General features: G+C 46.8%; 1 protein-coding gene across 1 annotated transcript in view; it reads left to right on the forward strand.

Moving 5' to 3' along the window:
* The window catches only part of Efcab6 (EF-hand calcium binding domain 6), a 190341-nt gene that overhangs the window by 68055 nt on the left and 94624 nt on the right, over nt 1–27662 (forward strand). The window contains 8 exon segments of the mRNA XM_048803015.1: nt 9673–9783; nt 10920–11028; nt 16247–16411; nt 20022–20081; nt 20167–20214; nt 20217–20329; nt 22362–22532; nt 23865–24033. Coding sequence (XP_048658972.1) covers nt 9673–9783; nt 10920–11028; nt 16247–16411; nt 20022–20081; nt 20167–20214; nt 20217–20329; nt 22362–22532; nt 23865–24033 — 946 coding nt within the window.

Here is a 27662-nt window from a genome sequence, read left to right on the forward strand (position 1 = left end):
GCCCCCCCCCCCCCAGTGGGGCAGGGCCCTGAGGGCAGGACTGGCTTTCCTGGGAGGTGGGGCAGCATGTTGGGTGGCCATCTGCTAGCCAGGCCCGGATCTTTCTTGTCACTCAAGCACGAGGAACTTCCTGAGGTGCAGGTGTGGGTGGAGGGAGCCCCTGGGGGCAGGAGCGGGTGCCTTGGACGTCTCAGGCCGGTTCACATGTACTCTTTGCCTTGTTCAGACCCGCGTGGGCCTGGCCTCTCGTGGGCCATTTCCACGTAACCGAGTGTCACATCCAGCTCCGTGACTCCCCTGTTTGGCCTAGGTGGTATGGGTTCACGGTCACTTTTGTCTTGTGGTCAGACATTCAGACTGTCCAGGCCTCCGCAGCAGGCTGAGGGCAGGGCCCTGTGTCCCAGCTCTAGGGGTCTGTGTGAAGCACTCCTTGTGAGGTTTTTGGAAGGGCCCACATAGCCTCCCTTCACCACAGGTGCCGGTGGTAGCATTGGGCACCTGGGTCAGAGGCCCACGCGGGACAGCGGTTGGCGTTCCAGCCTGGACCATCTGTAAGTGATGGTACTGTCTACGCCTCGGTCACATTTGCAACCTTGTGAGTTACCTGCAAATGGATCAGAGCAGCAGGAGCAAGTTGTCCCCCATCTGGGACACCCTTCCAGCCCATCCTCTTCCTTTGTGATCAGTGGCACCCTTCACCTGGGGGGATGTTCCCACCCAACATGCCGCAGACCACCGGGTTCCTAGGAACTCTGCAGAACGCAGGCCTCGCACTGTCTCAGGTCTGTCTCCTCCACTTGGGCCTACGCGTATCTTCCTAGAGCCCCAGGACATCCGCTACCAGACCAGTCCAGAAGTGGGCACGAGGTTGGTGAGAGTGAGAGGAGAGGACAGCGAGGGGGGCTCCAGGGACTGGGCAGGGAGAGTCCGCCCCAGGGCCTCCACCTCTCCCTCCCCTAGACCTCACTCTGAGTTTGTCAGGGTTGGGGGAAGTAACTTGTTTGTGCCTGAGGGCCACACTGGAGGGCTCCTTTAGGTGCTCCAGGTGAGACTGCGGTTTCAAACTGGAGTTTTTTAATTGGAGTTGCTTAGGCTCAGGCCTAAGGCCATCCTCATATCATGTCACTGAAAAATGTTTGAAATGAATTTTTGGTGGCCACACAATGCTTTGTCAACAGAGAGGTTCATGAGGGTGCTTCGTGTCAGCCTTTAATATCGCTGTTTAAAAACCCTTGCTAATCTCATAAGCAAAGGTCAGTTTCTTATTGTCGCTTAGATTTGCATGTCCCCATTGCTATTGGGGTCATGTGATTTTCTTTTTTAAAAGTCAGATGTACTTCTCTAAATTGTTGCTCGTGTTCTTTGTCTATCTTCTGCTTTTAAAATCTGTTACCCCAGCTTCATTGAAGTGTATTTAATAGAAAATAAACTCATTTCTAAATGGGAGTTTAACGGGCTTTGGCAGTCATGCGGGTGTAGGTGGGCATTTTTGCTGTGCTGGCAATGGGAACCTGGGCCTCTGGTCACCGCTGACCTGCCCCCGTCACTGTCATTATCAGAGGTGGGTTCCCGCAGACGTGCTGTTGGGCTGGACTCCTCTCCCGGGCCATCCGGTCAGGCCTCACCCTCGTGTTGCATGCTCTGCTCTCCACTAGTCCCACCCCGGCTGGTGGGCGTTGGGCTGGTTTGGGTTTGGGGCCAGCGTGGGAGATGCTCCAAGGAACACCCACGAACAGGTCTTGTGTGGACATGTGTTTTTGTGGCTCATGGGCACATGTCTAGTGGTGCTGTCACCAGATTGTGTGGCGAGCATTCATTTACACTTGTGGCACCATCAGCCTGTTCTCCACAGTGCCCTCGTTGCCCTGCGCCTTGGCCTGGAGTGAGAAGGTGCCAACGGCTCCACTGCAGGCCAGGTGCCTCCGTCTTCCGTTCTGGTGATGTGCAGACGGGTCTCCTTCGGGTGTTAGTTGCAGTTTGCTGATGATTTAATGGCACTGACCCTGTTTTCATGTGATATTGGCCTTTCATGTACCTTTCCCCATGTGTTTTATTGGTGCATTCTAACTGTGTGTGACGGGGGAGTCACTGCCACATATTCGTACATGCACACGATGTGATTTGGCCCATTCAAGGCCACTTTGTCTTCCAGCTCTTGATTTGCCTTCTGCATAGTCTATCAGAGAGAATTTCACTGAACATTCTATTTGATTTATTGTGCCTTTCATTTCCAAGATTTCTGTCTTGGTTTCATTTCAATATCTCTATCTCTTTGTTAAATTCTCATTAATATCCTGTATACTTCCTAAATTCATTTAGTTGTTTTTCTGTGTTCTCTCAGAATTTATTGATCATTTTTCTAATCATTCTTTTGATTTCTTAATCTGGCATTTCATCTACTTCAGTGTCTTTGGAGTCAGTTGCAGGTGAATTATTAACTTCAGGAGGATCCTGTTGTCTCGTTTTTTCATACTTCTCGTATTCCTGTGTTGGGGTTTGTGCAGTCTGTTGGGATGGATTTTTGATTGATGTCTTTCATTAATTTAAGGAATTTTCTTTCTATTCCTTATATGTTAATATATATTGAATTTTTAAAAATACTTTTCCAAATAAATTTTGATGAATAAATAAGTTTTTCCTCCATTACCCTACTAATATGGTGAATTACATTCATTGATTTTTCAAAAGTTAAACCAACCTATGTGTCTTAGGATTAAGGTTCACTTGGTTGTACCTCATTATCTATTTTGTATATTGTTGGGTTTACTTGCTAAATTTTGTTAAGAATATTTTTGCATGTTTTTCCAGGAGTGATATTTGCCTAGTAGTGCCTTTTCTTATAAAATCTCTGGATTTGGGATCAGAGTAACACTGGTCTCAAAAAATGCCTTGAGGAATGTTTCCTTCCTGAACTCTGCCATCAGACTGGCATTAATTTATTAAATGTACAATTTAATTCACCTGAGAAGCCATGTGCACTGGGACTTTTCTTTGGGGAAATATTTTAAGTCACAAGTTAAATTTTGAAAAGACTAACATAGATCTATTCAAATTTTCTCCTCCTTTTTGGGTCATTTTGGTAATTTGTGTTTTTCAAAATAATCCATTTCATCTTATTGCCAGATGTATCAGCATAATGCTACTTGTAACATTCTCTCATCATCTTTTAAAAAAAAAAAAACACTTATTTTAGAGCAGCTTTACGTTAACAGAATGACTGTGGAGGTAGCCTGTGGAGTTCTAGTGCACTCTCAGCTGACTCCATTGTTATTAACGTTTTTCATTACTGCACTTTCACAATTAATGAATCAGTATTGATATATATGTCAACTAAGGCCCTTAAATTACTCATATTTCCTCAGTTTTTCTCTAAAATCTTTTGTTGTTGTTGTTATTGTAGGACATTATTTTGGGATGCCCCATTACATTTTGGGATGCCCTTAGACTCCTCTTGATTATGACAGTTAATCAGGATCTGGTTGTTTAGTGACCTTGCAAGCTTTGAGGATTACTGGTTAGAAATTTTAAAGAATGTCTTTACTTTGGGATTTGGCTGATTAGACAGCAGTAGCGTGTCTTTTGTGAGAAAGGCCACAGAGGTGAAGTGCATGGTCACCACATCACTCCAAGGGTGCTTGGTATCCGTATGACTTTTTGCTATTGACGGTAACCTTGATCACCTAGCTAAAGGTCATGTTCTTTCCAACTTAGGTTTATTATGTTATAAATGTGACTCTTTTATTAAAGCATAAATTTAAATCTTTAAAAATCCATTCTGGGAGCTAGGGTTGTGGCTCAGTGGTAGAGTGCTCACCTAGCACATGTGAAGTGCACTGGGTTCAATCCTCAGCACCACATAAAAACAAATAAATAAAATAAAGTTATTGTGTCCATCTACAACTTAAAATTTTTAAAATTATTATTATTTATTATTATATTCTGATAATCTCTATTTTTCAGTTGAAGAATATGGTATATTAACATTGAAAAGAATATTCAGATGTTTAGTTCAAGTCTCCATTTATTCTTTGTCCCCTTGGTTTTTAAAAATTTTCTTCTGTTTTGTTTTTTCTTTATTCTTTTCCTTTTGCCTTCTTTTTAGATGATCTGAATATCTTAAATATTCCATTTTAATTTTCTTGTTATTTTTAGGTATATTTCTTTGCATCATTCTTCGTTGTTGCTCTGAGGTTATAATAAGCACTCCTAACTTGTTCCAGTTTGCATAGAGCTGATCCTGTACCACTCACATAAAACAGAACCTGTGCAGGCATATAGGTCTTGTTCGGCCCGCCATGCCATTTACACTATGGATGTAGTGCCTGTGCAGAAACCCCACAAGACAATGTTAGTTGTAGATTTATAGGTACACTAAGAGATAGCAAAGAGTCCTTCCTCTTCTCGAACATTTTCCATTCCAACCCTTTCTCCTTCCTTTCTGAGGAGCCAGGCCATCTGCTGTCATTTCCTTTTAGCCTGAGGACTTTCCTGGCCGAGCTGTTGGTGGCTAATGATGGGTCACCTTGTTTTTCTTTTTATTTAGAATGTCTAATTTCTTTTTCGTTGCTGAAGGATATTTTCTTGGACAGGAAGTCCATGGGTGACATTTCTTTCCTTCAGCGCTTTCTGGCATCGTCCCCACCGCTGGCCTTCCGTTGTTCTGGATGGAAACAATCACTTCAGTTCCTGCTCCAGTGTGTAATGAGTCGTTCTTCTCTTGTAGAATTCAAGTTTCGCCTTTGAGAGCCGTGGCTGTGGCTCAGTGGTGGAGCACGTGCCTAGCACACGTGAGGCTCTGTGTCCCATCCTTAGCACCACATATAAACAAATAAATAAAAGTATTGTGTCCATCTACAACTAAAAAAAAATTAGGAAAAAAAAGAGTCACCTTTGAGTCTGACTTACAACTTAGCACTGATGCTGTGCCTTTGCATGGCTTTGTTGTGTGTGTCCTGCTGCTTGGTGTTTGTGTTGTGTCCTAAATCTGTAGATATATATTTTTAATCAAATTTGGAAAAATTTGTCCTTCGTTTCTTTAAATATTTTTTCTTCCCCACTCTCTTTCTCCTCTCCTTCTGTGATTCCAGCTACATGTATATTAGACCCTCTGGTATTCTATAGCATGTTTTTGAGTCTCAGATGAGATTTCCTATCTTTTGACTTATTATGAGCATATTTTCATTCATTTCATCAGGGACAGTTATTATCATTGCTTTTAAAATCCTTGTCTGTTAGCGTTCACATTGGGTTATCTCTGTTGATTTTCTTTTTCCCTTAGTGTATGCTCCATTTTTCTTGTTTATATTTGGAATGCATCTTAGAAATTTGGAATGATCGATTCAGGAGATAATAAATTTGAATATCTTTCCTAATGAATATAGTATATTTTGGTTTAGCCACTGTATTGGTTGGACTCAAACTGCACACTCTGTTTCTTTGGTGGCAGTCCTGATCTGAGTTCAGCTCCTTTGTGCTTATCTGAGGTATTTGGAGTGTTTTCTGAGCATGTGAGCTTCAGGAGTCAGGCAGAAATGTGGTGAGACAGATGAAGGGATTCCTGTCTGGCTCTTTCCCTTCTAGGACTTTCTTCCTAGTGACCACGGGTAACCAGCAATTGGCCTTCTACTTTCCAGACCAGAAAGGCTTCTTTTTTAGTTCACTTTTTTGAACTGGTGCTCGTGCCCCACCTCATGCTGCAGTACTAGCCTGAGGCTGGAAGGACTGAGAGCCCCACCTCCCCTCTCTCAGCGTGGATTCCCACCAGCCTTTCCTGCTTCTGTTCACCGTGCCTCCTGCAGCTGTTTTTGGTGTTACCCCAGAGTGCACCGTGATTACCTGCAGGAAAGTTGATCCTATAGAATCTTATGCTACCACTACTGGAAGAAGTCAGGTTTTAGTATTTTCATATTAATTTCCAAAATAAACACTTTGTTTGATGATGTTAGTGGTTTATTGTGCATAGTTACAGTAGATAATGTTGTTTGGCTGTTTGATATTTCTGTTTTACAAACATTTTTTATTTTGATATAATTAAATAGTTTAGGGTTTCTTATTTAAGAATAAATTCCTTCCTATTCAAGTATCAAATAAGTATATACCTAGGTTTTCTTCTAGGTTTTTTTGTGTTGCAGTTTTAAATTTAACTTTTAATCCATTTTAATTTACTTTAATATCTGGTACCAAGGGAAGATCTCATTTGGTATTTTTCCCAAAAAGAAAGGCAATTTGGTAAGCAATATATTGATGCTGATTCTATTTTTAACAGTATCCATAATGTTCGTATAATAGGAAATTAATTTCCAACTTGCTGAAATTTAGGATGGAAATTAATATTGTCAAATTACATCAAAGTTTGGGAAAGAAAAACTGTGTAAGAAGGAAACATTTTTTTGTGTGTGAATAGTAGCACACCAAACCCAGGACCCTTGTCTAGCTGACCTTGTCTCCGGTGCCCGACAAATCCACTCGTCGGTCTCCTCACTGCCATGAACACGTGCTAGAAGTAGGAGTGATGACCTCTGCCCACCATTAGCTGCTCTGATCATGATCAGTAACAGTGCTTTGGAAGGGTCAGGGGCTCTATTCTGGATCCTGAATGGTGGGTGATGACCAGGAGGGAGATGGTGGGTGAGTCCAAAGCACTGTTGTGAGGGTCAGGGAGGAATGAGCGAGGCTGGTTTCAGATCTGACTACGCACCACAAGGGGGATGGGAAAGGACTGGGGATGTGGCAGTGGCACAGGAAGCCCATAGAGGGTCCAGGAGAGGGAGGAGCAGACCCCTTTAGAGGAGCTGCAAGGGTGATGTGTTGGCTCAGACAGCAGCGGGTGCCTTGGGGAGGCTAGAGGCCAGCAGAGCCAAGCCTCGCAGCTTGGAAGTTCCAGGACAGGTGTTATCCGAGGAGTGGTGGAGAGGCACGGGATGATTTTAAGCAAGGGGGTCATCTGATCAGATCTTCATTTCAAAAAGTTCTGGCTGGCGGGAATATGGAGTAAGGCAAGAGCATTGGAGAGAGGCAAGACAAGTACAGGGAGACTAGTTAGGAGATGGTTGCAAAACCCCGTGTTAGAGAAGACCGGCGCTCGGTGCTGTGTGGTGGATGGACAGCTGGCCGGCTGCCCATGGAACAGTCCAGACTGAGTCTCAGGCTCCTTACTTTGTTTCATTTGCTGGAAGATTAGTTCTTTTTCCTGAAGGAAACATGGGCAGACCTGGCCTTCTCAGGTGGTCTTGATCATACCAAGACTTCCATTTAGAAATGCCTGAGTCCTGGCACTCACACCCGTAGACAGGATTTCATGTGGACTGTGCTCCTGCCACCTGTGAGGGCATTGCAGGCGAGAGCAAAGGGGCACGATGGCAGCTTCCCCTGGGTCCACCTTGCACAGGAGGGAGAGGAAGAAGATGGGCGCGAGTTCTTAGATGGTACCACCCAGGGTCTGGGCCCAGCGAGAGTCTAAAGTATTTCTTTCCAACCAAGCCTTGGCCAGCTTTGGATTTCACATTTGATGAAGGCAAGTGCATCTCCTTCCCAGCTGACTGACGGTCCCTTCAGTCTGTTGGTTCCTCCCGGTGGCCCTCTCAGTTGGGACTGCGATGCCCCATGTGGGTCTGTGATGCCCTGTGTGGGTCTGTGATGCCCTGTGTGGGTCTGTGTGCACCTGCCCTTGCCCTCAAAGCATCCTCTGGAAGCCCAGGAATACTTTCCTGATGACTGATGGGGAAGCCAGCCAGTGCCCCACCCCCAATCCACGCTGGCAGCTCCCGTTTCACTTGCAAGATTTCTAGGTGGACACACATCACTATCCTAATCGTAGGGGATACGTGTCAAGACCCTTGAGAGGAACTGTCACTACGCAACGGCTCACTCTGTTCCCTGCGCAAGGGAAGCCAATTGGTCCAGAGGTGAGGGGGTGGAACTGGATCGGGATGAGCGGGTTACTGGACCCTCCCTGAGAGGGCCATCTTGCCAGGAGCTGCCTTAGGGACGGATTCTATAGGAGGTGGGTGATCACAGGCTGGTGGGCACCTGCTCACAGGTGGAGGTTGTGGCCAAATGACCATCTGGTCCTAATCTCCTGGTGGTGGGAGGTTTTCCAGCGCTGCAGTTCTCCACGCGCCATTCTTGTCACTGATTGGCTTGCCCCAGGGCAATTCCAGGGACATGGCACCGTGAGAGGGAGCTGCCCCGAGGTCCTCCTGCTGGTGAGCAAACTCAGGATAATGAAAGAAAACTTACTTCACGTGATTATCATGGAAGACGAGCTCAAGTGAAGTTAAATAGGGAGTCAGGCCCCAGACCCCGTCTCCATGCTTCAGAACACAGCCCCCCAGGTGGGACCAGTTCCTTACACAGGCTTCAGGGGCGCAGACAGCCTCTGGCTGCCCTCAGCTGAGGGTTGCAGTTTGTGGAGCACTGAAAGGTCTTCCCCAGCAACCTCCTCTTGCTCGCGCTCCTGGAGGTTTTAATCCCTGCATGGGGTAATCAGTCCGTCTACCCAGCGCTCACCCGGGCAGCCTGTCTCGTGCCCACTTGGCGCCTCATTGCTATAGTCCAAGGGTCTTCACCAAAATGAGCTTTTGCCCTCCTGCTGTGGATGGATGGGGCGATACTAGTGTGTGGGTGACCACACAGAAGGTCAGGCTGTGTGGACACCCCTGTGGGTCGTCCAGCCTGCGAGGAGGAGAAGCCTGCTTTTTCTTTATCCCTTGTCCTTCTTCTCCAGGGCCCACTGCTCCACTGTCTTACAGGTGAGAACAGAGGATGGGAGAAGGAAGCCACTTGCCTGGTCAGCCAGCCGGAAGGGACGGAGTGGGAGTTGCAATCGGGCCTTTCTGAACCCTGCACGGGCTCCTGCTGGTTGCTCCTGCTGGCCTCATGTGACTCCAAAAACACTGGGCCCTGAGTCATGGGAACATATTGATTTTGGAAATTTGTTTTTGAGCAGTTTTCCAATTATTTGCACAGCTTTTCTACTGCTGCCTCCTGGCTTCTTCCACCTGAATTTATCATCTTAATGTTTGGCAGTTGAGAAGCCCAATCCCCACTCACAGGGCTGGAATCCAGAAGTCGCAGGGCCCTGGGGGAGCTCTTGGGGAAATCCATTTCCCATTTTGTGGCTTCTACAGGCCGCCTGCTCCTCGGCCCTTTCCTCCCTCTCCCAGCCACCAATGCCACATCCTCTCCTGGCTGCAGCTTTCTCCATTTTTAAGAACTCACATGATTAGCTGGCACCCCCCTAACTGAGGGTACTCCTCCACCCCAAGGTCCACCCTTGACACGTGGATGAAGTCCCTTGGCTGTGTGAGGTAAGGTGAGGTGTCTACAGATCCGAGGGTCAGGACATGAGCACCTAGGGGCCTACTGACCACAGCCACTGAATGAGCCTGAAACAAAGTGGACCTTAGAATTTAACCAGCTCCCCTCTTTCCTTCCTGGCATGTGCCACCACCAACAGACATGAAGACGGAGAGCATGGAGGCAGGATCTGTTCGTTTTTTACTTACTTTAAAAAAATCAATTTGTAGTACTCTTTTACTAAATGATTTTGTTTACCTGGGGTTGGAAATGTCATATAAATTCATTGCTTCCATTTTCAATTCAATATTAAGCATCTAATCTGTGTGGTATTATAGAAAAAATGTTTAATATCTTTGCTTTCTTTTAATCTAGATTTGGACTTAAAACCACCAGTAAGATCAATTGGAAACATTTTTTAGCATCATTTAATGAGCCTCAGGAGTTCGAAGTCAGTTATATGGTTTCCTCAAAAAAACCAAATAGGTATGTAAAAAAGGAAACTTTAAATTTGGTTACACAAATCATAATATGTAAAAGGTTGAAGAACATCTGAGTGATTCTTTTTTCCATTTCTTGAATGACCAATTAGTCTCCATTGAATCATTATCAACTTTTACATACCGATTATTTTTCATACATTTTTCTTATTTAAAATACTTTGAACTATAAGGTTGGTTTAATTAAGATTCTAGTTTCTAGTTGGGAGAAGTAAGACCTGAAGAGACGGTGAGCGAGTCTCGTGCTTGGGCGGGGGTGGCGAGGGAGCTGGAGGGCTCCCGGAGAGCACCGCCTCCTGTGGTGCCCCGAGCTCTGGGTGTGCCCTTGAGTCCCATGGAAGGGGACAGTGCTGACGGTGTCCAGCACTGTGAGGCACAGGTGTCCTGGGTCCTGGGCGTGTCTGCGTCCCTCTCAGATGTGTTGTGACTTCAGCTCACACAACCGTACAGACTGGGGGTGGGGGGCACAGAAATGTGCAAGGGAGGACTTACCAGGGTGTTTTGGAACTTAGACGCTCGTTCTCAGAAGTCCTTTGCTTCTGCATTCTGTACCGATCCCCCCATGAAGCTTAAGAGAAAACCCAGGCTTCCTGATGTCACATGGGCACCAAGAGCACTGCGCTCTGTTGTAAAGCAAAATGTTCCACGCAGGCAATGCCTGTTTCCCTGGGTCCCTTCCCTCTCTGGGGTCTCTTTAGTATCTAGTGACTGCCCTGGTCATCAGCCTTCCGGTTACTCGGAGCCCCTTCCTGCTCCTGGGATGCCACTCTGTGAATCCCTGGAATCGGGGTGAGTGAGCTATGACACGCTGTCTATGGCCGGTCTCGGGGCGATCTGTGGTCTCTCTCCTGGTCTTTTTTGAAGTCAGAATCACAGATTTGCAAGATGGCTGACCAGCATGGGGGCAGGGCAAGGGGATGGTGCCACTAATGGATGCTGAGAGGATCACACCCACAGCGGCTGAGTGACAGTGGGACGACACAGGCACTTTCCACTTCTGGCAAGAGTCGTCTACAAAGAAAGCATTATTATAGTTGTTGTGACGTGCTTGTTTTTTGCATTAAGAAAGGACGAAGTTCAAGAATATAATCTTTCTCCTGTTTCTCTCCTAATCCATTATAGCCTTGGCTCAAGAAACCAACCTCAGAAGGAAAACATTGTCACCAAGTTATTTAGACACGGTGAAGACAGCTACATGGCGTTGAAGAAAGCGTCACTGGTACCCAACACTGTAAGATCTGAAACCCTTCTCATTGAAAAGCTCATTGTTTCTAAGAAAGCTAACACTCAGAGCAAGACCAATAAAAACTCTGTATTCACCCATTTATCCATCCAGCGAACGTTTTTGAGCTCCTGCTGTATGCTGGGGCATGCAGGACTCAGCTCAAAAGCTGAGCCTTGCTTGTTTGGTGCCAAACGAATTGCAGTGCAGAGAGCCAAGGGCCATCAGCAGGGAGAGGGCGGCAGGGCCACTAGGAATGGTGGGACTTGCATCAACCATGCAGCTACCACATACCCCCACTTGCTGGAGCGCCCACCCTGACCTAAAGGCCACCGGCTCAGCCACGTGGTGCCCGCAGCAGGGCCGGTTCCTAGCTGCCCAGTCGCTGTTGACTTTCTGCTGTGCTGGGCGAGGGCCGCGCCGTGGATTGGCCGCTGGCTTTCTCTTGCTGTGAACTTCAGTCCGTTCACCGTAACGTTTATTTGAGAAAGCAGCGCTTCCCTCGTTGGTTATTTATTAAGCATTTTTGGTAACTGAGTCTCTAGTAAATGATGAGTAGGGTGAATTACTTGTCCTTAGACTCCAGTGGGGCCCTGTACCAAAGCTTCCTTACCTAGAGCATCACTTTGCATCACCGTCCCAGGTGCCGACCCAGGGGAAGGTGCAAGCTCTAGGGCTCACGCGGGGAGCCCACCCTGCCTGGCATGGCCTCAAGGCTGGCGGTGTGCCCGCTGTCAGTCTAGGCTGCCATCGCTTGGGGTTTCCACTCCCACTGTGGATTCAGAGGCGTGGGCTCGGTGCTTCTGGGGTGTCTTACCTACTTTAAACACAGCTGTCCCCTTTATCTGTGAGATGTGCTCCCAGGCCCCCTCCCCTCAGATGCCTGAAGACAAGGGTAGGCTGAGGTCCCCACGGCCAGATGCTGCTCCCTGATGGCCCCACCCAAGGAGCACATCCCAGCCATTCGTCATTTTGTGAACACGGTGGGTCAAGGGTACTTACACAACCTGTATACAGCCAAGTGCACGCCACTCTGTGTGTCTGCCATCCACCAAAATGGTGTGAAGCAGCGCGTGTTTATAGGCCTTTTCCCCTGTTATGTAGTTGAACTTATAAATCAGGCACAGTAAAAGATAAATAACGACAAATGATAAAAAATTAATAAATATGCTTCCATAAAAGTTATGTGAATGCACTCTCTCTTGCTCTCTCTCTCTCTCTTTCAATACTTTCTTGTACCATGTTGTACTGACCACAGCTGACCGAGGATAAAAGTGATACCAGGTACAGGGAGATGACTGTAATCCTTGGGACTGTGTGACTGGCCTCTCTGAGTGAATAATATTGAGCACCTACTGTGTGCCCGCCCTGTCTAAAGTGATTGGCAGGTACACACTTGGTCCTCTCACTACCCGTGTGACGTGGACATTATCATCTCCATTTGACAGGCAAGGAGAGGGAGCCTGGGGCTGGGGCCAGCCTGAGCCACCTGGCTAGTGGACCAGGGTTTCCAACCAGGCTGCCTGGCCCCACGCAGGCTCAGGACGAGCCTCCTGGGTAAGAGGGCAAAGGCTGTGGTGTGTGTGCCCAACTCAGGTCCAGTTTACTCTACTGAAGCAGTCATTTAGCGGAGTTTCATTTTTAGTAGGCATAACGCTGACCACTGCAGACACCGGGTGGTGTCAAAGTCAGGGCTGCGCTGCCCACCAGAGGCCAGCCAGCACACTGGGAAGTGAGCTGAGAGCCCAGCCCGCCAGGCCCCACATGCACAGGGGCCGAGCAGCTGGGTGGATGGCACAGGGCTGCTGCCATTGACAAGCTCATCCCTGGACTCGCACAGGCAGCAATGACGGTCACACCCCCTGAAGTCATGCTGTGAGGAGTTTCTGACCGGCATGTCCCCCCTCCATTTTTCTTGGTCTTGGCCAAGAAAAGGAGGAGAGCAGGGAAGGGAGCCAGGAGTAGGCAGGCTGGACACTCCCGCTACAGAGAGGCCTGCAGAAAAGCTGAAGAAAGGCTGCTTCAGGTCGCCCTGAGTGGGCATCCCTCCCACTTGCTGTGTGTGCTCCCTGCAGACTCTGCTGCCCTCCTGCAAGTGGCCCTGGGCGTCGCGACCACTCACCTTTCAGTCAGGCGTGGCTCATTTCCTATGGCCACGTGCAGTGTGCATCCTGCCTCCCTACCCACGCTTCCTCCTCCTGGTATTATTATTATTATTATTATTATTATTATTATTATTAGTGCTGGGGACTGAACCCAGCACCTTGTGCTTGCAAGGCAAGCTCTCTACCAACTGAGCTATATCCCCAGCCCCTCCTGCTATTATTTATTGGTGACATGATTTCATTATTAGAAAGCCCAAAAGACTCTTCCCCCAAATGATACAATTAATACTAGGATTTGATCCACTAGGATCAAGATCAGTACACAAAGACCGATAAATTTCTAGAAAACTGTAATAAATAATTAGAAAAAGAAGAATTTTTAAAGTATTGCTAAAACTTTTTTAAAAAATCAAATACCTATAAATATATCTTAACAATGAAAGTGCAAATTCTCTACATTGAAGAATACAAAGGTTGCTTTTAGAAATAACACCCGTCCTTCACGAACCCTCAGAAGCATGGAAGGAACACTTCCCCCCGCATTCCAAGGCCAATGTGACTCCAAGACTGAATTCACACAGGGGTGTCATGAGAAAAAATGCAGATGAGCACCCTTCCTGACTTGGTTGCACTCTCAACCAAAAATAATAAGTCAAATCCAGCCATGTCACAAGCATTGGATGCTATGAACATGTGGGACTTATCCCTGCACTGCCAGGTTGGTTTAACTTCCCCCAAATCAATGAACATAATACACAATATGAATAGAGTTAAGGCTGAAACCATATAATCATCTCAGTAGATGGAGAAAAAATATCTAAAAACTCCAACACCCGTTCAAGATAAAACTTTCAACAAACTTGAAACAGAAGAGAAAATTTCTTAACCCAATAAAGGTCATTCATGGCAAACCCTTAGCTAACAGCATAGTGATGATAACAACGGAATGCTTTCCTCCTATGGTCAGGAACCACACAAGGATGCTAGCCCTTGCCACTTCTATTCAGCATCGTGCTACCGTTCTCTACAGTCCAGTCAGGAAAGGAAAAGAAAGAGAAGGCATCCAGATTGGAAAGGAAGAAATGAAACTAGCTTTATTCTAAGACAATGTGATTATATCTGTAGGAAATTCTAAGGCAGAGAGAGGGAGGGAGAGAGAGAACTAATAGCATTCACAAAGGTTGCAGGATATAAGATTAATATACAAGATTTTATTTTTGTAAACTATCAATGAACAATCTGAAAATGAACTTCAGAAAAAAATTCCATTCTAATAGCATCAAAAGAATAAATTTCCCAGGAATAAATTAACCAAAGAAGTGTCAGAATTGTACACTGAAAATTATAAAACACTTAGAAGAAATTAAAGGAGATGTAAATGAAGAGACATTCCATATTCATGGATTGGAGGACTCAACATTACTGAGATTCAGTTCTCTCCAAATTAATCTATGTATTCAGTACAAATACTATCAAAGTCCAACTGGCTTTTTTATTTTTACAGTTAAAAAAAAAGATCTTAAAACTTACATGAAAATACAAAGATCATGGAATTGCCCAAACAATCTTGGAAAAGAAGAATGAAATTATATTACTTAAGCCTCCTGATTTTGAATTCTAGAATAAAGCTACAGTAATAAAGATTTTGGAACTGGCATAAGGATAGACATATAGATCAGTGGAACAAAATTGAGAACCCATAAATACTTATCAGTTCACTTTTTGACAAATCTAATGGGGAAAAGGATTTCAAAATGCTGCTGAGAAAATTGGATATTCATTTCAAAAAGATGATAAGGATGAGGAGACACTGGAACACTCCCACACTGTTGTGGGGCATGTGACCACCATGGAAAACAGCTTCTTTAAAAATCAAACCTAATTTACCATTTGACCCAGCAATTCCACACCTAGGTATAGGCCAAGAGAAATCAAAAAAATGTAAATCCACACAAACACATCACAAATATTCATAGCAACATTGTTCATAATATCCAAGCTGAAAATGATCCAAATGGTCGTCCGATGGTGACCAGATATTAAAAGATATTGTAATACTGATCGGGAATAAAAAGGAACAAAGTGCTCGAGCATGCTGTAGCATGGACAGGCCCAGCCACACTGGACTATTTGAAAGAAGCCAGACAGAGAGACCACATGTTCATGTATGGTTCTGTCTACAGAACCCATCGCACAGAGAATGAAAACAGTTGTTGCCTCAAGCTGTGTGGAAGTAGGGAATGGAGTAAATGTACTTCTTCTGGGGTGGTGACAAGGTCCTACCATTAGTGGTGACGATTACACAGAAATTATTAAAAGTTGCCACGATCCCTTATTTGGGCATAAAAGTTGATTATCTCTCCCAAGCCAAAAACTAAGCATGTATGTATATCCCTGATTTAATTTACCCTAGAGGAACTTATTTCCTTTTCAGATTTTGGGTCTCTCTTAGTAAGCACTTTCCATGTAAGTTTTGTTGCATTGATATTCACAACATCTCTCAGTGAGAGGTAGGGGTTCTTTCCCCTCTTTCCAGTAAACAGGACCTCTCAATTTTCATATTTAATTTACTTATTGACAATTTTTAATTCTGGGTGAAGAAATGTGCCTCAGAGTATCTTGCTCATAACATTTTCTTTGTGTGGCGTGGCTGAAAGTGATCTCGCTAAGTAATCGTCCACTTATTTAATTGATGAGGTTGGTCGTACCAAGAACAAGCATAATTAATATTCTTAGTAAATTGGCAAGTTGTAATTGAACTGCCGGGAAGTTCTGAGCCACCAGGTGGGTGTTGGGAGGACTCTTAACACCGTGGATGCCCCTGGGAAGGGGGTCAGCCTGTGTCCCAGAGATGGGCCTCATCCCTCACCTGGCCATCTCCTGCCCACCTGGTAGAGAACACGTAGGCAGGGTACTGGGAAGGTTCTGGTACCCCCAGGCCCCTGCTCTTGCACATGTATGACATCATGGTCCTCAATTAAGGTATTCTCATTTCAAATCATAATGCTATTTGGTCAAAGCTCATTCTGTACCAAATTATGCTAAATATATATAATACTTTTCCTTCCTTTTCTGTCTTTTTCTTTTTTTAATTCCCTTGTGTACTACATACTCGTGCTCAGAAGCGTAATGTAAAGATGACAGGGGAAGAATTGCGACACATCCTAAATTGCATAATTGTAAACTTAAGTGATTCAGAATTCAAAGAACTAATGCAGATACTGGACCCCGGGGGCACTGGAATGGTCAGCATCAGTTCCTTCATTGATCTGCTAGAGAACCCCAAGGTAAGTTTCCTAATGACTTCGCTTCTGCTTTTCTCTTTATGGCAGGAAATTCAGTAAAATAAAAGATGCAGATGAAATGTGGTTTGAGTCAGTTAACGACTTCACATTTTCAACTGAATTAATTTTCATTGTAAGTGAGAGTTCACAAGTCATTTGATTTAACTTTTACTTTCCAAATCTCATCAAAGGACAATATTTGACACTTCTGAAAACCCCTCTGCGGACAGCACTGTGCTTGTGACCGTGCTTTGGGGGGTGTTTGTGACAACTACAACATGCGGCTCACCTTTTAAGAAAGCACTGCTTATTACCTCTAGTGACTGACGCTTGCTTTTAGTATCTGTTTCTTTTGCATGGAGAGTTGACATTTTATTATTATAAATGCATCTGTAACCTTGATAGCTATTAGCATTTAACATTTTGAGACTTTTTAAAGAAACAGATTAGTTTCAGATAATGCAAAAAAGGATAGGCTTTAGCAGATTCTTACTGCAATGTTTATTGAAGATGTCTTTTTAACAGGTACAAGTTAGCTTCTGATTTTAGATTTAAGAAGCTGCATGGCTATTTGTCTACATCAAACTGTCACAGAAAAAGTGATGTCTCCAGAGAAGGGTCCCAGAAGTTTCCAGAGGTAGGGGGAACTTGACTCAGGACCAGAGGGGTTCTTGGCACATGTGACAGAAAAGAATTTCGGCATGCACCATGCAAAGTCAGAGATAGAGGTTTATTTAGGAAGTAGATACACACTGAAGGGAGAGTGTGGGCTATAGAGAGTGAGAAGCCTCACCTGGGCTGGGGGCTCCACTGTTTATAGATGGGCTGCAGTTAGGGGCCGGACTGGAGGTGGAGCCAGGGTGGAGCTGGGCAATCCTGCACCAGTCTTCCCTGAGCTTGCAGGTCAAGGGCGTGTTGCTCAGGTTCACAACTGTGCTTTCTGCACCTTAGTGGCTTGTGGGTGTTTCCTTTAAGACTCAGTCTCTCTCTTATCCTAAATCCCTATCTCAAACCAGTCACATCCAGAGTTGCACCTTTGCCTCAGATATGACATTTCTATTGAACGGATTTCACTGGGGTGCCTGGCTTTGGAGACAGGGTTGAAAGCCTTTGACCGATGCCTGCTGTGTCTTGTTCTGGTGGCTTCTGAGTAGGATGCAGTTAACATCATGAATGAGTCCTTCCCCCTGTTGTGGGTTCACACCGTGGTCTTGCAGAGTTGGGTGCACATCCATTGGTTAGCAATGGGCAGTTTATTACAGGGAACGTCTCGTGTTTAATTCCCTTCTCTTGGTACCTCTAGAAATTGCCGCCGACATGGTGGAGACAGTGTTGGTGGGCTCACTAGGGAGCTCACTGACGATATCCTGAACTACAAAGATGAAAATGATGATAAAGTCCCGGATCCCAACACACTTCCCTCCACTCTGAGTGTGTGAACCTATTTTGCAAAAGATGATTAAACTCATAGTTATGTGATCCTGCAGCCTATTTTGTCAACTTCACTTTATGATGAGCTCATATGGACATGACTTAATTTGCATATGTAAATCCTATGGTCTGATACATATCTATTTAAACATGAACGTCTGCTGACGTATTTTCTAGGAAGTGTGGGAAGGCTGACAGGGCAGACAGGGAAGAGTGCCTTGCATGCTGCCCTGCGAAGGGCTGGGATAAACCTGTGCCCGGGCAGCATCTGTGACGAGGGACCTGTAACTCTGCCTGGGCTTGGTTCACTGCTGGTGCCTCGGAGCGGGACCAGCTCGGGGCAGGGTGTGGAACCTCTGGGCAGGGGTGGGGAGCAGCTCGGCCTGCATTCAGCTCGGCCTCCTCCACTTAGGAGCTACGAGGGCAGGAACGTTCCACCTCCCCCAGACTCCTGTCTGCCTCTGAAAAGCAAGGTTGGCAACAGTCCACCTTGTAGGGCTGTGAGGGAAACTCAGCAGACAACCCCACAGACTGTTTAGACTCTAGTTACATTAAGCTTTAGCCCTTTTAACGCCATGATTTCCTGAGTGCCCCCTTGGCAAGGCCACGTCATGTCCAACCCAGGCCACTTGGTCCTTCCTTGGCCCTAACTCCAAAGTCCCTTCCACATGTGGAAATGAAGCCTGCTGGGAGATGGACCTGCGTCAGCTCTTGGGTGTCCTCACGTCTGGACGTCACGGCAGTCCTGCGCCGTGTGGGCCGGACACTCCCTGCAGGAGGGGTGGTAGCCTTGCTCAGTAGAAACCCGATCATGTCAGCCATGCTCACACCCCTCTTTTGGCTTTTGGGGGGGGGCTCTGGGGATAAAGCAGAACTTCCAGAAGTGGCTGGTGAGGAGCCTGTGTGGCCCCCTGCCTGTCCTTGGGCTCCCCCAGGTGGCCCTCCCAGGCCTCAGCACTGGGGCTCCTTCCTGCTCCTCCTCCCTGGTGGACCACCTCCAGAGCCCAGCGTGCCCAGCACTGGCTCAGGACCCTCCCTAATGCCTCTGGCCACACCCCATCCTCCAGTTACAGACCCTGGGCAGCCCCTGCTCCCGTCGTGGCCACTGAGCACACTGTGGCCTTCCGGTTACTACTGCCCAGGTACCAAGGGTGTGGCCTCCTGGTCATTGGCTGAATGAGTGAAGGAGAGAAGTTAGAAAGCATAGGTGTGCAAGCAGGAGAAGCGAACAGCACCACGGACCTCAGCTCGGGGCTCATCTTCCTGCCACGCTTCGTCCTGCTCCTCTGCCCTCCAATCCTGTGTGCACGAGGGCACACACACATTTTCTTTTTTAAAAAAAATAGCTTATTGAGGTATAACTGATATTTTTTAAGCTGCATATATGTAATATATACATTTTGGTGAGTTTGGATACAAATTTTCATGTTATACTTAATTCTATTTAAAAACAGGATCACATAATCAGTGACATTTTAGCCTGTGTTGTTTTTCATTAATACATTGTTAACATTTAACATCAAGAAAACTCTGCTGTCTAATTTTCAAAGATGCTGAACTTCCTGTTATGCTCTAGATGTCCTCCTCTGTTTTTCCCTTTGGCCGATTTTCCGGCATCTGCTCTTTGGCATCCCTCTAAGATTGGAGTCTAAAATGCTGGAGACAGAAGTGTTGAGAAAATAGCACATAAGAGACTATGCTTTATTTTACTCACTACTTTAATGACTTTGAAGAGGAGCGTATGGAGAGAGCACAACATGCAGAACGTCCAGCCGCCCCCATCTCTCCGGCGGCCGTGGTCAAGCTCCTTCCAGACACCTCCCATCAGCCTCACTCGCAGCTTTCTGACCCCTAGCCAGTGCTGGCCTTGGCCCCTCTCTCATTTTGCCATCTTGACACACAAGAACACCATCTCATTATTTGCCTTTATTTAATTTCTGGATGATGGATTTTCATGTTTATCGTATGCTTAAATAAACAAGTGAAAATTAAATACTACCCCCATGTTCATATGGCAACCGGAGGGCAAACTGACCTGCTTCAGGTCTCAGAGCTGGAGGCCAACTGAGGCAGAGCTAAAGTTCAAGTTCAAGTCCAAGACTAAGTCCAAGTCCTTCTGCCTACAAAGCCCCTGCTGCCTTCCTGAACGGCTTTTACTTGTCTGCTTTCTCTTTCCACCCAGACAAATAGAACTTTGCCCTGTGCAGAGTCCAAGATGCCACTCCACCTGGCCTGGAATTCGGTAAGCAGCACCCGCCTTAGGGTCCCTTCCTGTGTGGTCTGGTGCACAAGGAGCCGCTTTGTGAATATGCTTGCTTCTCTGTCAGGTGGAAGAAATGGTTCATGATGCGATCACTAGACATCTGCAAGCTTTCTATATGACACGCTGCAGTCATATGACCTCAGAGACACAGGGTCCATCAGTCGAAGTAATTTCAAGAAAATCATGCATACTTTCTGCCCATTTTTAACAAATGAACATTTAACAAAGTAAGTTTTTTGTTTACAAAATTAATTCACTTCATGGCTTTCATTGTCTCACAAATCCAAATATTTAATGTAGTTTTGCAATGCTAATAGCTTAAGTTAATAATAGCTATTATTGATCAAGTCCTTCCTAAGCATTGGTCATCGGCTAAGGGTTCAACATACGTTAGGATTCAGACCTGACCATAGTCGTGTGGGGAGGCTAGGCTCACCCGTCTCATGGGTGGAGAAAACACAGGCCTAGGGGGTGGACCTTAAACCCAGGTCACGGGTAAGTTTGGACCCTCGGTTGGTCTGGCTCTCTAGCCACCCAGATCTTTTTGTTGTTTTTGCCAAGCAAATATTATGCTTTAGTCTTTTGTAGTATCTTGTAAGATGCAAGATTTCGTCTGAACCTCCTGTGTCGTAGTCACTTCAGTTAAACTGGCTGAGTTTGCAGGTCCGAGCATCATTGAGAGTCACTCACGGTCTTAAAAATTCCTCAAAGGAATTTCATCCTATGGAGTGTGTCTGTCATTCTTTGCTGTCCAAGAAATTAAAACTGAGGTATTTAAAAAGAGTCATCGTGGAAAACACACATACTTGTATTTCCATGCAGGCTCAGGGTCAAAATAATGATTTGTGGGTGTCAGTACAGTGACGGGAATCGTGGCAGGTATAACGGAAGAGCCCAGTTAGAAGTGCTGTTAGGAACTGAGCTACTCTCTGAAAACCTATTCCTAGCTCCTATTAGCCTCTCCCCCACAACCTTGGGGACGCTGGGAAACAGGCCACTCGAGCACACATTCCCTGGGGTCAAGCAGGGCATGGTCACACAGCTGTGGCCTCGGCAGGGCTCCCCAGGAGGCAGGAGGGGAGCAGCGTGGAAAGGCAGTCGATGCCTTGAGGTCAACAAGAAATAGTCTTGGCCTCGCTGATGCCCAGAGGTGTCCTCAGATAGTACCTGGCAAGCTCCTGTCTTGCACTCACAGAGCTCGCAGCCAGCCCAGAGTGCCAGGCCTGGACCTTACCCACTGCTGATGCCTTGTGGGTCTTAATGAATTTGTGGAAGTTTATTTTGGTCCTTAGGCTTCACCGAGTTTGCAACAATGCATAAGTTCACAATTAGAAAAATATTTAGCAAAATATTGAAAAAGAAATCAATCCTAGGACTGGGTGAAGGGTGGGTGGTGCCCTAACTGACAGAGCACTTGCCTACCCATGCACCACAAAAAACAAAGAAAGAGAAACCAGTCCCACTAGACTAGTGGTTTCTACATTTTCTAAAATATTTTCATATGCTAAAATTCCAATATAAGTACTTAAATGAGAAAAAAATTCTTTCTTTACACTTCTTGTGTCTTTATTGTGGTAAACTTTATATGCAATAAGCTCCACATATTTAAACAATATCATTTAATGAAATTCCTCATGTGTCCACATCCACGAAGCCACCACAGGGTATTAATCAAGACATCAAACTTGAAATCTTTCTTGTGCCTTTGTGCAATGCATTATTCCCCATCCCCCTCCCAAACAAACACTGACCTGCTGTTACTGTAGATTGTTTTGCATTCTCTAGGACTTCATGTAAGTGGGAGAATGCAGGATTCTCTTCTTTGGTCTGAATTTATTGACTCAGCATAATGATGTTCAGATTCATTCTTATGGTACATATATCAACTGTTTGGTCTTTTTTTTTTTTTTTTTTGCTGAATAGTATTCCATTTGACTGTCATGGCCTCGCCAGTTTGTGGATCCATTTATCTGTTGATGGACATGTTTGGTGTCCAGTTTGGGGTATTATAAATAAGCAGTGTGCCTTGTACAACTCTTTGTGTAGACATAGGTTTTTATTTCTCTTGGATAACTGCCTAGGAGTAGAATGGCTAGTTCCTCTGATAACTGTATATTCAGTTGGCAAACTGTCTCCCAAAGTGGCCACACTGCTGCACACACCGTGAGTAGAGGTGAAGGCTGTGGTTACCGTGTCCCCGTCATGCTGGGTGTTTTGATTGTAGCCATTCTAATGGCGTGCCCTGTTCTCCACTCTCAGACTCGGCAGTAAGTTTCAGGACACAGTTTCAGGAAGAATCCTGTACAAGAAATTTCTGGCATGTGTTGGAATTAAGGACCTGCCCACTATTCCTCCCATTTCTGTTTCCAAGGACAAGTCAAGCGAACATTTCCAGAAAGAGCAGCAGCAGCCGCCGGATCTTTCAGAGAGGTAAAGAAAGGGAAGCCACGGTGGAGTAGGCGTTAGTAGCTGTTTGTTGGTTAAATTCGTATTTTAGTAGTTTATTATTTAAATAAGAAAGACGCTGCCCTGTACACACAGAGACGAGGGTCGGTGAGTTTTAGGGCAGTGGTTGAAACCACCTATGAACTTTAGGAATGTAAGTGCAGTGGTCCGAGGTTGAGGGACGCGCCTCCAGTTCTCCTGCACCTGATGGCCAGCCTGGGTCAGGGCCTGGGACTCACCTCCCTGAGAGGCTCCACGGCTGTGCTCTTCCCTCCCCACGCTCACGTCCGCTCTCCTCCAGAGACCGAGATTCCTCACCACCGTCATAGTTACTGCAAAACACGCCAGCCAGCCAGCTAATGCTCTCTAATGTGGATGATGGAAATATTTAAATGATTGCCAAATTGAATTGTAACCATAAAACACACTTAGTAAATCTATAAAAAGCTGGACTGATGAATATTCTAGTTCTTCATTTTGAAAAATCAGCCTTAGTCTAATGAAAAGATATTCTTTTAGCTTGCTTGTTCTTAGCTTGTCATAAATCACGGCAGAGGGAGAACTCCGAGACTCCGAAGGCTCACATCCCTGTAAAAATGTTCTCAAGTGTAGAGCAATGGGAACATTTTAATGATATGATAACGAAATTTGAATATCTGACTTTTCAATAGTAGCTTTATAAACGAGCAGAGAGATGGCATTTTAAGAGAAAGGTTAGAGATTCTGTGAGTCGGCTTCTGAACGCCCTGGGAGGAGCGATTGCGTGAAGTCAGACTTTGCCGGAGCTTTGGAATCTGGGGGAGCAGAGCAGGAGTGGACGTTTATGCCCACGACTGTCTTGTCCCCTTCTGGAGAGAGAGCAGGGGCAGCAGTTATCTTCCCCGCACACACACGTGCACTTGCAGCACACACAAAATCACACCTCACGGATCCAGTCAGTCTGCAGATCACGTGGCTCCCTTTCCTTCCATGGCCCTTGGTGATTCCTTGGTCTACTTACCACAAAATGACCTACTTCTCCATTTGAAGTCTTATGATGGGCCCAGTTCATTAAAAAATCCCTCACGGGCACCAGGCCCACACCATTTTCACGCAGCTCAAAGCGCATCTGGGTCAGCCCGAGGACGACAGCCCCACCCCCGTCCTGCCCACTGCAACACGTTCCAGGGCTCAGGGGTCTGGGCAGCCCCACCTTGCTGAGCATCTGTGTCCTCACTTGGAAGTGGGGACTGGGGTCCTCCCTGCCGTTGTGGGGCAAAGAGAGGACGGGCCAGACCCACGGGATGCGCCCATCTGAACATCCGCTTGTGCTTTTAGAACCAAGCCCCCCGAGGGTACAACCACCGAGACCAAGAACATGACCCAGGAGGAAGTCATTGAAAAACTCAAAACCTGTGTCCAGGAGCAGGACCCCGTGTTCAGGCAACGGTTTCTCGAGGTCAGCCAGGAGCCTGAGGGGAAGATCGACCTGTGTGACTTCAGGAAGGTAGGAGAAGGGGTCTGCTGTGCCACTGTCCCTGCAGAGCCAGCACACTTCACCAGGGCAGAACCCAGTCTCCAGTGTGCTGTAGTCTGGGACAGAGCAAAGCTGTTGCTGGTCACCTTTCCACAGTTCAAAAGGACTCTGTGGCAGTCCCCTCCTAGAATACTTCCAACAGGGGTGTGGCCAGCTTTTGATGAACTTTTAAAACAAGAAAGTCTGTTGCCTTGTGTGGCTGTCTCCTGCAGACTGGGACCATGCCTCATGGGCGGGGTGGGGTGGGCACACAAAGCCGCTCAGGCCCCACCTGCCAGTGAACAATCCCCACGATGCTGTGATAACAGATCTGGGGGTTGTTTCTCTAGAAAATTGAAAAAAAAAAAAAAACAACCCAGCCTGGCAGTGAAATTTGGAGGTGCAGAGGGCCGACCTGCTGTGCTCACGAGAACTCGAGCCTCTGCTATAGAGGCTCAGCCTGGAGGCTGTGCGCAGCTCCCAGGAGTTAATGTAAACCGTTGCTTCAGATTCCTATCTGCCCCCTCCAAGGGCTCAGCTCTCAGCTGTTTTTAAGAAAAGCATTTTGGTCAACATGTTGCCGCGTCCATGGGGACAAATGTGGAAGGCAGTGAAATGTGTCTCCAAGAAGAGGATGACTCCACCAGTGGCTGCTGTTTTCCTGGTGCCTGCCCCATGCCAGGCACAGTAACAGGCTCTTTCTGGGTCTTACTTCTGAGCCCCATGGAGCTCATTCAGCTCATTTCCTGGATGGACAAGATGGGGCAGGGCTCAGGGCACCCATGGGGTAGGGAGCTGTGGAGATGGTCCCGACATTCCTCCTCCCAAAACGGAGCAAAGCCAAAGATGGGCTTTTGTGAGCACAAGGGGGGACAAGGGGATCCGACTCCAGAGGTGCTAGACGTAGGGGAGGGGGAGGAGGAAGTCAAGTGGTTCCCAGGGTCCTTGGCTGGGGGGATCAGGTGGGGATACTGAGTGACGACGTAGCGGGAGCAGGTACAGGGAGTCTGGGGGCATTGCAGGGGTTTAACAGGGTGCCAGTCACCTAGTCTCACTGCTCCCCTGCCCCACTCCTGCAGGACCCTGTTCCGGGTCCTGGCCCTAAGGCACAGCACTGGGACTCGGAGTTCACCCACAGGCGCACTGGGGCCTGCTGGTCTGAGAGGGCAGGTGGCTGCCCTGGAGCAATGGCAGACGCGGCCCAGGGCTGGGGCTCCCAGGGCAGCTCTCCTCTGGGCACCCGGGCCCTCAGCTTGGCAGAGATGTGGTTCAGGAGCAGGAGTTAGAAATGGCTGAGCCAGTGTCCCAACTCCTCATGTCCCCGCCCCCTCTTCTGCCCTGCTGGAGGCAGAGCCTTGCCTAGCATCAAGCGCACCTTCCTCCTTCCTCCCCAGAGCTCCCGTCCCTCTGTGTGACCAGACTTCCAGGCCCAGGAATCGGTACCCTCCCCACTACCAGCAATTCCTGATGCCATCCATTTCCCACTCGGGGAACAGGGACCCCGGCCTGCGTAGCCTCTGGACACAGTCGGGCATCCTGTCGCCCGTGGGTGGGATGAGTAATGGAACGATCATGACTGAGCAAACTAGATCTTCTAAAAAGTCAGGTATTAAAGATCTTCACTCTTCTGGTTTTCAGTTTTCTATTGGGAGCATTCAACCCTGATCAGTAAATAAAACAGATATTTTAAAAACTCTTTTTATGTATCATGGTCAGTTAACAGAAAGGAAGAATGTAAAATCAAGGGCATAATAAGAGGGCAGAGATTTCCTAGTGAAAGACGCAGATGTGTCACATGCAACAAAGACGGAGGAGAGATTTTATTGATATCTTTGCCAGCCACGCACCCCTTGGGCCTTTGCAGCTGTGTCTTTGATCTCAGGCAGGCTCTGGTTACAGTCAGTGCACAGAATTCCTGGTGCCCCCTCGGGCCTGCCTGGGTCTGGGGGCCGAGGGAGATACCTGGGGAAAAGTGAAAGGCCAAGGTTCGACGTCATCGGAGATTAAAATGCACACACACAGATAGCAGTGACAAAGATGAAGCACTTTACTGCAAGCTGGTGCTAGTTTATATAGAAAGTGAGAGTCAGTTACCTTCAACCAGGAAGCTCCCGGGGCCAATCATAGTAAAGGTCAGGTCATCACCTACGGTGCACACACGTCCACCCTGCATAAGATTCATGGGGGACACGAACTGTCCACGAGTTCAGAAGACGGGAGGGCCAATTAGAAGGTTTTCAAAACAACTTGTTATCCGCCCACTGGCAACTTGCCCGCCACCATGTTGCATTAGGGGCTCCTTATCTGAAAGACCCGGGGAGTTCTAGCCGCCCGCTGGCAATTTGCCCACCGTCATGTCTGAAAGGCCTGGAGAGTTCTCAGGGAGACTCCCAACAAAAAGCATCTATATTGTGGGTGGGAGGGACTGGCTTGGGTTAGTTCCGGAGCTTCCTCTTCCACATGGCTCCTGAGTTAGTAGATGTTTTAAGGAATTGACCAGCTTTGTGTTTGAGGTCCCCCACGTCTCATTTGTGTCAGTCCAAGTCCCACATGACCATGAGAAATCTGCACTTCTCCATCCTCTCTGCAGAGGCAGGATCTCTCAGCACACAGCTGAATAGGCAGGTTCCTCTGGGGCTCAAGAGGCTGCACCTCCATGTCAGCCGACCTTGTCTTAGGGCTTCTCGGTGTTTGCCTTTGGCACCCAGGGCCTTGCCCCCTGGTAGGCGGGATCTCCTAAGTGCCACAACAGTGTGGGGACTTTTGTCCAGAGTGCAGGCCACATCTGGAAGGGAGACCAGTTCTGGGCTGAGCCCTCTCAAATCTTTATTTTTATTTACTTATTTATTTTGGTGCTGGGGTTTGAACCCAGGAGTGCTCTACCACTGGGCCACATCCCCAGCCCTTTATATTTTTTTATTTTGAGACAGGGTCTTGCTAAATTCCTGAAGCTGACTTTGAACTTGCTTCAGTTGCTAGCATTACAGGCCCGTATCACTGCACCCAGCTAAAGTCCTTAACTTGCCACCCTGTTGCCATGTAATTAACCCAAGCTTTGCTAGAGAGGCCTGCCGCCTGGCCACAGACCCCTCCATCCCAATTCATCATCGGCGGCTCCCAGGCGATGCAGGTGCATATCCCGAGTTGTCCTCTGAAGGGTCCCCTGCTGGGGACTTGAGTCCCGAGTCTGGCTGCTTCCCTAGCACTCTGATGCTCTTGAGGGCCCCAGCCGAGCCCAAACCTTGCTAGTTGTCCTCACTGGTGGTGTCTGCTTCCTGTGAACTAGTCCACGCCATCTGGAAGCAGTGATGAATGCATGTGTGTTGTCATTTTCTCTATTGTAGATTGTTTTACATTTCATTTATTTCTGCTGTTACATCATTTCCTTCCCTCTACTTGATTGGATTTAATTTGCCTTCACTTCTCTAATTTCTTGAGATAGAATTTTAGATAATTGATTTCAGCCTTTATTTCTCTAACGTATGAATTTATGCTATACATTTCCCTCAAAGTACAGGGTTTGCTACACCATACAAATTTTTTTATATTATATTTTCATTATCATTCAGTTCAAAATAACTTTACAATTTACTTTTTGATTTCTTCTTTTTTATGGTTTA

The sequence above is a fragment of the Marmota marmota genome, unplaced genomic scaffold (assembly GCF_001458135.2).
Source record: "Marmota marmota marmota unplaced genomic scaffold, marMar, whole genome shotgun sequence".
In the NCBI taxonomy this organism is placed as follows: Eukaryota; Metazoa; Chordata; class Mammalia; order Rodentia; family Sciuridae; genus Marmota; species Marmota marmota.